This window comes from Bactrocera latifrons, unplaced genomic scaffold (genome assembly GCF_001853355.1).
Source record: "Bactrocera latifrons isolate USDA-ARS-PBARC rearing strain unplaced genomic scaffold, ASM185335v1 scaffold_5, whole genome shotgun sequence".
Lineage (NCBI taxonomy): Eukaryota > Metazoa > Arthropoda > Insecta > Diptera > Tephritidae > Bactrocera > Bactrocera latifrons.
In genome coordinates this window covers 767,789-780,188 of record NW_017537156.1, presented here as the reverse complement: position 1 = coordinate 780,188, position 12,400 = coordinate 767,789, and the positions used below count along the sequence as shown (strand labels likewise).

The 12,400-nt window shown below is 35.5% G+C and overlaps 1 protein-coding gene across 1 annotated transcript; it reads left to right on the top strand.

Annotated features, from left to right (window-relative positions):
* The first annotated feature begins 10,060 nt into the window (after positions 1 to 10,060).
* LOC108973676 (neurogenic protein mastermind-like) lies at positions 10,061 to 11,710 on the top strand. The gene is made up of 2 exons (XM_018941083.1): positions 10,061 to 10,235; positions 10,316 to 11,710. The coding sequence occupies exons 1-2, from the start codon at positions 10,230 to 10,232 to the stop codon at positions 11,231 to 11,233; spliced, it is 924 nt and encodes a 307-aa protein (XP_018796628.1). The 5' UTR covers positions 10,061 to 10,229; the 3' UTR covers positions 11,234 to 11,710.
* The last annotated feature ends 690 nt before the right edge of the window (positions 11,711 to 12,400 follow it).

Below are 12,400 nucleotides of genomic sequence, written 5' to 3'. Positions count from 1 at the left end.
AGACATATGTACATATTTTTTTATTTTTAATTTTTTATTAATTTGTTGTAATGTTTTAATTATGTTTATTTGTTCAATCAAAATCATTACCACAACTCAACCAACATCCATTATGTCATATATTTTCAAAAGATTTCTCAAAAATTCTAATTTACACTTTGTAAATATTAAAAGCAGCGTCAAAAAGAAAAAAAAAAATCACTTTAATTAAACAAAGTGTTTTGTATAGTTTATAAGCATAACTTGTACAAAGGAAAAATTCACATGCTCGTGCTAGAATTAATTTTACATTATAAATATATAAATGAATGATGATATAATATACATAATTAGTTACAAAAGCAGAAAACAAAAACAATTGCGGTAGTTAAGTGTGAATTAAAATTAAATTAAAAAGAAACAAAAAACTCAATTCAAATAACGAGTATTGCAAAAACAACAGATTAATTCACATGCAACACAAGATTACAGGTCAATACTAATTAGTGAAAGATTTTCATAGAATTACTAAATAGCAAAATACAGAAATGAGGTGAAATGAAATAAAATGTCTAGATATACCATATACGATTTAGAAAAAAAAATAGCGGTAATAGAAATAATTTGCAAACAAAACGTGCCGTCAGCTTATCATGATGAATGCTGTCGTATGTATGTATGTAATGCTAGTAAGCACGCTACTGTTTTGGTGTACCACAAATACACCCACACACATACACAAACAAAGTTACACCCGGCCGAACAAGTGAAATAGTAATGCGCCGTACTGACAGACTGTAGTACTCTCTACCCATATAGATGAATAGATGAAATTTCTAAATAATGAAACCAGGGTTTCCATAGGCAAACTATTGCGCTTAGATATAAATATTCTGTTATGTATAACTTTCCACGTTTGAGACCACTTTTCTTTACAATTATTGCATTTAAACACCTATAAAGATAATGCGTTTTTTTGAAATCAAAATTTTTTTCAAAAACTTAGTTTTTTTAATCTTAGCTGAGAAGCCTTTAGCCAGCTCACATTTATCGGAAAAGCTTTTGAAAACGAGAAATTACTTTTAGTATATTGTAGAACCTTTCTATAAGCTTTATGCACTTGAGAAAGTATTGACATTAGTTAATGCGTAAGCTTGTTTTTTAATCTGCGTTTTCAAGCAGACCAGATCTAGCAGATAATGCACTCTTATACTTATATAATGGAAATATGTTACTATAGACTTTTAGACTTTAGACTTTACAACTTGGTTGAAGTTTCCCACTTCAAAATACTTCCACAATATATACAGCCACAAAAAAATTACATATCTCTATTTTTATCCAAGAATGTACCGAATTCTCTGCAACTTGTCTTGACAATCATTCCTTATAATATTTTTTCTATGAATTCTGTCTTATTTCTGAATACTTGTCAAACAAATTTTAAACAATTTTTGAAGAAAATTTTAGCCGCACTTTTAACTGCAGATCTAAAAAAATAATGAATAAACTAAAGAGTTTCATAAACACATCATAATTGTTCAATAAACATGAAATTTTAACTCCGGATGGTCACGTTTCAATGAAATACTTGATATGCTGCTTTGGTTTCTCCAGGAGTATTTTCAAACTTAGTTCAGATAACCCAGTTAGCTTTCACTAACCTCATTTTTCATACTTGTTGCAAGACTTCAGGCTCATCATACTCTCCACCTTCTTACTAAAGCTCTGGAGAGACCGATGGTCTATCTATCTGGAGCTCAACATGCTTATCGTAACGGCAAGTCAGTGGATAGTGGCCTTCGTACTAGGGTATCATTTCTGGAGGAAGCTATTAGGGTTAAGTATTTTGCTGTTGTGGTCTTTCTTGATATTGAGGGCCAGGCAGTCGTTACTGCTCTTGACGGATTTGGGAGTAAATCAAACCTCAACGGAATGGGGCCATGCGAGCGTGCGTTGAAATTGATACCGGATCATCTAGATCATGGTGTTGCCAAACCGAACTCTGGTGGCCCCTTCTCTGCCCACATACTGACGAAGGAGCTATAGGTGGGAAGAAACTGTTGGAAGAGAGGGGCAGTGCGCACCTTTACGGATGGTTCAAAGCTTGGGGGGAAGGTTGGTGGAGAGCCTTACTGTCGGAAGCTCTCTACCAATTCCACTTTCAGACTTCCAGACTTGTACAGAGTCTTTCAAGTTGAGAGCATGAAACAGAAACAACTCAATACTTCCTTCGTGCCTGTATGACGTCCCACTCAACTGGCGGAAGTTGAAATCAAGCGTATTTGCAAATTTGTATTGGCTAAGTCCGAACCCAAGAGCTCTTATTCCTATGGCTTCACAAAGGACTACATATGCCAGTCCACGTGCGATCATCGGTCAGCCATCTAAACTAACCTATCATAATTAAGGCTTTTGCTTTTATATGAAATTTTCATAAAGATTTTTGGCTTATTTCAGATAATAACGATTTTTTTTTCTATTCGTGAATTGTGATTAAAATTTGTTAATTTACTCGATTAAGGGTTCACTAAACAACCGATGGTCGCTCTGCTTAGTGTTTCTTCTTCTATTAGAGACTAATATGTACAAAGAGGCTGGTTTATCCAGTGTTAGCCTAAAATATACCCCGTATAATTTCAGGTATCGGTAATGTGGCCAGTTTTTAATTATCCATGCAATATTGAAGTACAGCAGAGTACGCCATATATTTCTAATTTTCTTTTCTTCACTTGTTTTAGAATAGATAAAGCTTCAATTTATATATTTTTTTATCCTTTCCTTCGTTCCATCTAGGCACTTTGTGTTGATCCTAACTTTATTAACTTCATTTTAGTTTAGAGCTAATTGACTCAACTAGGCACTGACTAAGTCTCGCTCCTTTTTAGATTATAACATATTATGTATACCCCGTTTTCCGAAATCAGCGCTTAGTTTGTTCGCATTTACAAGTAGAAGTGGTGGGTGTAAAATATCGACGGTAGTGTGACACTCGTAGTTAAAAGAATTTACTCTAAATAAAAAAATCAACACAATAAATTAGATAAACTTAACACTTAAAGCGTTAGGGATAAATACAAAACAAACATACATATATAGGATACGAAGCGCAAAACAGCAGCAGTCAGAAACTAGCGAAAATCGAAAATGAGAAGCGTTTGTTTGCAAAGCACACAGACTAAGGAAACAAAAATATTCTAAAGTGAATTTTCCACTAATTTGTAAAAAAGAAAAACAACAGAAACAAAACATAAGCTAAAGAAAAGAACAAAAACAAAATACCGTTAGCAAGTGAGAGAGATAAAGTTAAAGAGTAAAGTTAAAAGTCACTAATAAACCAACACAATTTAGAGGTTAAGTCAGTAATGTTAAATGTAATAGCGAAGAGATAATTATGAGATCGTAACAAAGCAGAAATAAATCAAATAATATTAATTAATTATAACAACAACAACAACAACAACACTTGAACAAGCAAATCCACATAGTTGTAAGCAGAATTCAAGTTTAGAAGCAAACAAATTGGAATGTTTAAATGTGAATTTTTCAAAAAACCAAAAACAAAAGCAAAAAACCAAGAAAATTGAAGGCAAATTGCATGCAGCGGAGCAGCGAACGAAGGCGGCGTGAAATGTGAGAGGAGTGAGAGCCAAAAAACGTAGCTAAATTTTTAATTTCATATTGAAATTATAGTTTCCTTCATGACGCTCACATCGGCCGCGCCCGCATGCAATCGTACGAAAACAATCACAGATGAATGGCACACAAAATCAAGCAAAAAAGCTACAAAAAACAACAAAAAATACACACACTCACACACACACATAGAAAAATTGCGCAAGAAATGACAAACAACAACAAACCAGTTTCGATTTACTTTAAACAAATGCAAAAGCAAAGCAGGCACATGAGGAACCAAAAACCAAAAGCCCAAAACATAAGCTGCAATGAAATTAAGAAAGCAACAAAAACATTAAATATTCGAAAAAATGACTGCCCACAAAAACAAACAAAAAACACGTTATTAAATGAAGTAAACCGCAAAAAAAGAGAACACAATGTATTGTAATTAATTGACGTTTTGGTCACGTTTGTAACAAAAGAAACAACAAAACAGAGATAAAAAAAGCTAAAAGCAAAATCAATAAACGCAAAAACACATTGATATTAGTTTAGTAACAACAACAAGTAACGTGTAATACACATGAAATAAAATGAAATGAAATGAAATGTAATAAATAAGAAAGGGCTAACCAGAGACCCCAGTGTGCTAATAGTGGAATTAAATTGATAAAAGAAAAACAAAAAATAAATTAATTAATTAAAATGGAACAAAGCAAATATTGAAGTGGAGCAAAGGCAGAGAAAAACACTTTAAACTGATGTAACGTTTAAGAATAAATAAAATTGCATGTAATTTGAAGAAATTTTACACGCTGCATTTTTATTTCACACAACAAAAAAGAAAAGCACAAAGTAATCATATAAATACTACCATGAGCAAAAACAGGTAAGACTTTGTTCTTAATTTTAAAACTCTTAAATTATTCCTCAAAATCTTTGTCGCCAGCCACCCTCAAAGTAATCCTCCTTGGCCCCTTACACTTGTGCCAAACAGCGATTCACTTTTAATAACTTCAATTGACTCAGAACGGTTACCCCAAAGCGTTCGTTTGAGTTTGTTGAACGACCAGAAGTCACACGGCACAATATTGGTTGAAAATCTCACGAAAAGTAATTCAGTGTTTTGTTGTGTTGCTAGAGTTATCGGCCCATAATTCCGGCCTCTTTTTATGCATAGCTTCGCACAAATGACTCACAACACGCAAATAGTATTCCCTGCTGACAGTTCGGCCGATCGGAAGAAATTCGAAGTGCACCACACCTCCATAATTAAAGCAAGCTAATAACATAACTTTGATTTTGACCTGCTATGATGAGCTTTCCCGTTATGGCTCAACAATCTAATGAATCTTGGCCAGTAGTAATACATTTTATAGTCGGAAACCATTTTTTTACAGACGTTAATACAACAATAAACAGAAAAATTTTGTGATTTTGGAACCAATCGTGCTTTCTCTCTATTTAGGCTTAATTATCTTTTAAAATGGCTTTCACTCATTCATCCAATGTTCCAACGATGCCAGTAAAATCTCTGATTATTAATCGTTCTGTAGCACTTATTCCTCTATTTTATTGATTCCGCACGCAAAATTTCATGGATTTTTTTTTTTTTTTTTTTTTTTTTTTTTTTTTTTTTTTTTTTTTTTTTTTTTTTTTTTTTTTTTTTTTTTTTTTTTTTTTTTTTTTTTTTGTTGAATAATTTCACTCACCATAAAACTTGATGTAACATTGGGAACAGAACCTCTGACATGCAGTCCCTTGAACTGTAAAGCTCCTATGTATTTAAGACGAGATTGCAGTCTCTCTCTCATGCTTAATTACCTAAACTTGCTGCATATTTCGACATTACTTATGCTCACCCGGGCCGCTTGTGACGCCCGTAGATTGTGACCTGTCAGTAAAAGTAAAAGCATGCGTATTTTTCTTCGGGGCTCTCTCAGCCCTATTAAAAATTTCATTGTTTTTCGTTTTTAGTGACGTCCGTTCTTGCTGTGCACTTTTGGCAATTTTATCAGCTATTGCCTTCCTATCGTTGTTGGCCATCTCAGTCGCAAAGTTTTCCGGACGCTTGAAAAGGCACCCCTCAGGGTTGAGCAATAGATTTTGTAAGTTTCGCTGATGAGTCGCTTGCTTCTGCACGCAAATAAGGAGTCACTGGACCCGCTCCAACGATTTTCTGTATGAAGTTTTGTCACACTAAATCACCGTAAAGCAAGATTGGCTTGACCAATGGGAAATGTAGAACCTAGGAACTTCTTACAAGCAAAACAATTTTTTTTTTTACTGATCACTGATGGACTTTGTGTGTTTACTAGTTTTGTCTGTTTCAATAATTTTTTTTTTTTTTTTTTTTTTTTGTTTTGTTTGGGAAACAATATTTGCATTAAAAATGTTCCAATTTTAAGAAAAAATAAATTTTGTAACTGTATATCAAATAAAATGTTGATACTTTCAAGTGTCCTAATTTTTTTTAAGCAAATGGTCCTCAAATACGTATACTAATGACGATATCGAAGTTATAACTGTTTTTGAAGTTGGAAAAGCTTATTTTACTAGTTATAGTGAGGAACAGGGATAGCAATTCAATTATAATGGCTGGAATTAAGGCATCAGTGTTGATGGGATCGGCCAATGATGACAGATGACTGGTAGTTTTTAAAAATAAGAGCTCATGAAAGGCGCTGTTTCACCAAGACAAGTTCTTACCCATAACATTAAAATATATCCGTTATATTTCTTCTTGAAAACCGCTTGTCTTAAAAACATATTTTCCCCAACTATGTTTGTGACCGCAATGGCTCCTTTCCTTGTTTTCCCCTACCGAGTTTTAACTTTAATGAAACATTTTCTGCTAATGCACTCAATGAGCTACTCCTTTCATCTGTTCCCTTATTAACATTTTTACTTTCACTGTAAAGCAAAACTAAGAACGTATTTGAGCAAAGAGCGTATAAATACAGAACGTAACATGGTTTCAGAGAACGTTACTGATGGTTTGCTGTAAAAATCGAAATACCGACTTACGGTTCAGCACTTCGCTAAATTGAGTAACCAATTATAGTTAAACTCGTTACTTAAACAGCGCGGTTTTCTTTGATTATATGAAAATATTTGTAGATACTGAATTTTATGAAAATTCCACAATTAACTGTAAATTTTTGTTTAAAAATTTTGTGTAAAAGTTTAAATTTTCCCTAAAAACTGATTATATCTGTCCACAAGCGTTCGTTGGAATGGTTGCAAACATTACTGTCACATAAGAGGTTATAACTAGCTCCCGCTAGATGGCGTTGCCCAAATTTTTGGGTTCTAAGGGCCTAACCATAATGTGCGTAATCTAGTTTAAGCCAGCGTAAGCAACTGTCCGAATACACACAAGTGAATACATCAAGTTTCGTTCAGTTTTTTCAAATGTCATTATTAAACATAATAAAATTATGTGAGGCAACGCACGCCAAAACAATTTTTTCTGCATTTTCCGGAAATAAATGTAATATTGTTAGTAAAACTCGCCAACGCGCTACTAGTATTCCAAAAGAGTTTTCAATTGTGCGATGAGCTCTTGATAATCTTTTATTAAAAACCTCTTTTTCATTTGGTAGCATTCCCCCAGGGTATGGGCGCATTAAATTTATCCCTAAAGGAAAGGCACATTAACCAACGAAGAAGTGTGGAGTTTTTAGTTGCGTATTGGGTAAGTCTTTCGGTGGAGGGAAGGGAAGTTTGTGATTTAGCGACCTCTTTCCCAATCGACTCACTTGAAAAATGCCTATACACGTAAAGAGAAACAATAATATTAATTACAAAAAAAAAAAAATGCCCAAATATAAAAGTCCTTACCACCATCACTCTGACTTCCATATGCACCAATATCTATGTAAGTAAACCGATATTGTGCATCACATACTGCTAACAACACAAAAGAAAATATTTTTTGTAGCAGAAAATTGACTACCGCTTTTAGGTGGGCATCGAATGGAGATATGCTTCCCATCAATAGATCCAACACAGTTGGGCATATTCCACAGTTCCCAGAAATCTTGAGAAATTTTTTTGAAATCCTCTTCATTAGGCTCAGATACATAAACAGCGCCTAACTTCGTCCAAAGGACTTCAGCTGTCTTCAGAAAAATACGCCTAAGCGTTTCCTTTCCCAGTTGAAATGACCATGCCAACGATTGAAACGAAGTTCCTTGTGATGAATATCTTTAAGAAAAAGAAAAAAGAATAAGACATAATAAAAATGTATTAAAATGAACAAACTTACTGTAATGTTAAAGCTAATCGACATTCCGGATGCACAGGCTCCCTCAACGAATTTTTTTTTTTAAAAGAGCTCAACAAGAGTAAGCAAAAGTTCATATACTTGTGGCGTCATTCGCGTGTATATAAAAAAAATAAGTGTAGTCAATCCTTTTCATTTCTAGGAAACGTACAAAAAAACCATCCTTTTTCCTCTTTCTGTTTATTTCCCTCACTGAACATGACCGAACTCTTTTTTTTTTGTAATTTCACTAATTTCTGTTAATATGCGCATTCGGTCTAAAACACAAGTAAGCATTTTAATTGTTTTTAAATATTTTAATTTTCTATTCATTTTTGAAAAATCTAAACGAAATATAAAAGCAAAAAACAAATTGCTTATTGACACTTTTCTTCTGCATCGAAGTACATTATAGTCATTCAAAAGTCTACTCTTCATTCGTTATGCATTTGACAGGCTTTTCGTTCATTTTTTGACAGTAACGTATGCACATTATAGGGCCTTAAGAATAGTTACGAAATTTGCTAGCCTCAAATAAATATAATTATTTATTATAAACCTACTTTTATTCCTGTGTATAAAAGGATGTATGCACAAATCGTTCCGCGCGTGTTTCGCGCGCTTTTCACAACTTATGGTCAACATAATCGGCCTACCGAGCGTACCATTCGCAACAACATCTTGATAATATTCGTTCGAATAGACCACGTCCAGCACGCAATAAAGAAAAGAGAGCAGTCGTAGCTGAGAATGACTTTGCGCTTTTTACGTCGAAATCTTAAATTGAAAACGTACCAAATACTGCTTGTGCTAGAACTGAAGCTTCTCGATCTTCCCAATCGATATGGATTAAGCGGTGACACCCATTTATATTCCAATGGGTATGTATATAAGCAAAATTGCTGAATTTAGGCCGAAAAACAATCTGAAGAGATTCAAGAGCTACAATTTCATCCAGAAAAATCAAAGGGTTTGTGTGATTTGTGGGCCGGTGGAATCATCCGTCCATATTTCTTCAAACATGATGCCGGCGTGAACGTAATCGTTAATTCCGACCGTTATCGCTCTATGATAACCGACTAATTGGCTCGTGATCTCGGCGACATTTCCACACACCGCATCAATCAATGGATTTATTAAGAGTACACTTCGGGGAGCAGATAATTTAACGTTTTGGGCCGGGCCATGATCGTGTAGTATCACACCGGTAGCCTTTTTCATGTGGGGATATGTAAATTGTAAAGTCTATTTGAACAATCCTGGTTCATTCAAGCCTTGGAGCAAAACATCGCGCGTGTCATTACGAGTCGAAATGCTTGAACGATTCATCGAAAATTGCACACAACAGTTGGACCCTGTGAGACGTAGTCGCGACCAACATTTGAAAAAGATAATCTTCAGAAAATAAATGTCAAAGAATGTTCTTTCGAGTAATAATAGTCATTCTCCATTCAATTTGAAGTTTCCGTGTTTTTTCTTTAACAAAATAGGGAACCTAGAAATACATCACCCTTTATATACCCTACTTTGCCGCCGACCATGAAAACACTTGCAGCAAAAGAAAGGGACAGAATTTTATCTCATTTATTGAGAGGAACTACAAGTTTATACTGAGAAAATGTAGATTGTGAAACAACTGTTTTTGACATATTTTTCCTTTAACTTATTAAATCTTTGTTGTTTTTTTTTTTTAGTGAAACAATCAACACAGAAGAAAAGATGTATTGTTTATATTTTGGAGTGTTTTCGTTCTTGAAAGAGTGAGAGATACATTGATGTCTCTCTTTACCTGTCGTGACTTAAAATGCCTCCGCCAAACAAATAAATAATCAACGTGCCTATGTACGTAATAAATAATAATTGTTTTTTTTTTTTTAATCTCCTTTGAGAAAAAACTCACTAACGACCAATGACCATGTGGGTAGGTCAAAAGCTTATTTCTTACTTTGCATAACCGTTCCGCTGGAAGCGGTTTCATTTGATTTTTAATGACCTCACCTCGTCGCATCGTCACTTGTCGAAGCAGACGAATCAAGCACACCCCGTTAACCGGTGGTTGAGCTCACAAATTTTGCTTTGAACGCAGCGGCTTTGCTTGTTACATCAAAAACAAAAAACAAATTAAGAATGAGGCTTGCAATAAAAATGCTAATTATCAAACGGTGAAGGAAACTAAAAAGTACAACATAGCGACACACGCTGCGCCGAGCCAGGTGCAACAAAGGTTACTCTCGCATCTGCAGTGATCCAGTTATTTGCAAGTCCGAGCATATATTTAAATATAAATTCAATCCAATGACCGCCCGTCCAATTAAAGCACAGGAAACACTCCAGAAGAACAGAACTTACAAACTACACCGGAATGCAGGCAAGAACATTGACTTTCCTTTTTTTTTTTTTTTTTTTGTATATTTCGCTCACCTTCTAACATTGTCATAAACTTTACAGCTCTTCAGAGACAACTTGCATACTTTTCTTGCTCTTGTGACAGCTTGCATCACGCTCTCGAGCGCCCAGCAGATTTTCTATCCGGCACTCAAAGTTAATCAGATATCTGTGCGAGCCAATGGGCGATTAAACGCGGTTAGTACGGTGGCGTTGGCCACACCGTTGCCGGCGACACGAGATGCGCAAGGAAGGCGCATAGCGCAACGCCAGACGGTGGGTGGACCGCAGGTGGGTGGACCGCAGGTGGGTGGACAGCAGCACTCCCTACAGGTGGGCGGACAACCAGCAGGCGGAACACAATTCCAACCTGTGACTGGAACACAAATCCAACAAAGAAGTACGCCACCACTTCACCAGTTCGGACAACCAGTTGGTGGAATACAATTGCAACCGGCGAGAGGATCACAATTCCAGCCTGTGGCTGGACCACAGCTCCAACAAGTAGGTGTGCAGTTTGGAGGAGGACAAAGAGTGGGATTAGCTGGACCTGCATCTCAACAAATAGGTATAAACCCGTTCCAACAAATCGGAGGACCACAGAGAGTCGGTGTATCTAATCAGCAACAATACCAAAGACTACAACAGATACCAAGTGAAGCACCATCTCCCAATTTCCGAGGTCATCAAATGCAAAGAATAGGAGGTAGTGGATCACCACCTAGCCAGCAGTTCGTAGGACAGCAAGTACAAAGAGGACCATCAGCTCAATACTTCCAAGGACAACAGGTGCAACGAGTAAGCGTGCAACAATATCAACAGATTCAAGCACAACAGCTTCAACAATATAGTGGACAGGTGGTGCACCAAGTAGGGAAGAATGATTGGCCAGTACTAAGCAGTCCACAAATATATTTTAACACCGCAAATTGGCATCCATATGGTTGGCAGCCGACCAACTGGCAACACGTGGGAAAATAAACCTCAAAAAACTGGCAATCAAGTGAAAATACCAACGAGCTTGTGGTGTGCATATATTTTTCACATAATCATTACTACCAAAAGAGACTTTTCGCCCGTCATCCAATACAAATTCATTCGCCGCCATCTCTTGCAAGGCACTTCGTGTGATTATGACACAACTCGGGAAGATTTCTTTCAATCATCCTTTGTGTAATGATCAGAATACCCTACCCCTCCTCGTAAAAACTGAGATTAAGTTCTTTAGCGCTCTTCTGCGCAAAACGATATTTAATACATTTTAATGTATATTGTAAAAGACAATAGTCAGATTTGCAAGGTGCTCGATATTATCACGTCAACAAACCAATGATAAACTGTAGGGTAACCTAGGTACTCGTATGTCAAGTGTCATGGAGAATAAAATAAAATAGAATACTCATGTTAATTCGCTATTAAGTAGTATGTAATGAAATACAATATTTTTTAAAGAAAATTAAAAAATTTTTACTTTGCTTCCAATTTTCTTTTAATAGAAAGGCAGTAATGGAGGATTTCTTAAATTACCTTGACGAACTTCGTGTTCTGTTATAACTATAGATATAGGTCTCCTAGTTTTTTAAATAAAAAATACAGAAACTTCAAGTTTAATGGGGAATGTTTATTATCATTCGAAGGAACATTCTTTGGTTTCTATTTTTTTGAAAATTATCTTTTTCAAATGTTGGCCGCGACTACTTTTTAGATGGTGTGTCCATTGAGTCCAATTCTCCATGACTCGTTCAATGACTCATTACGAATGACACGCGTGTTGTTTTGCTCTAAGGCTTGAATCGATGCGGGATTATCCGCATAGACTTTAATCTTTACATATCTCCACAGGAAAAATGATGACGGTGTCGTGAAATTATTTGCTCACCGAAGTGTTCTCTCAATAAATCCATTGATTGATGCGATATGTGTGAAGTGACACCGCCTTGTTGAAACCAAATGTCGCCAAGATCACTATCTTCAAATTCAGGTATGAAAAACTCGGTTATATGGAGCGATAGCGGTCACCATTGATGGTTACATTCTTACCGGTATCATTTTTTAAGAAATATGGACGGATGATTCCATGACACCAAAGCGTAATTTTTTCCGAATTAAATGGCAACCCGTAAATCTTTTCATTTTATTCGTTCTAAT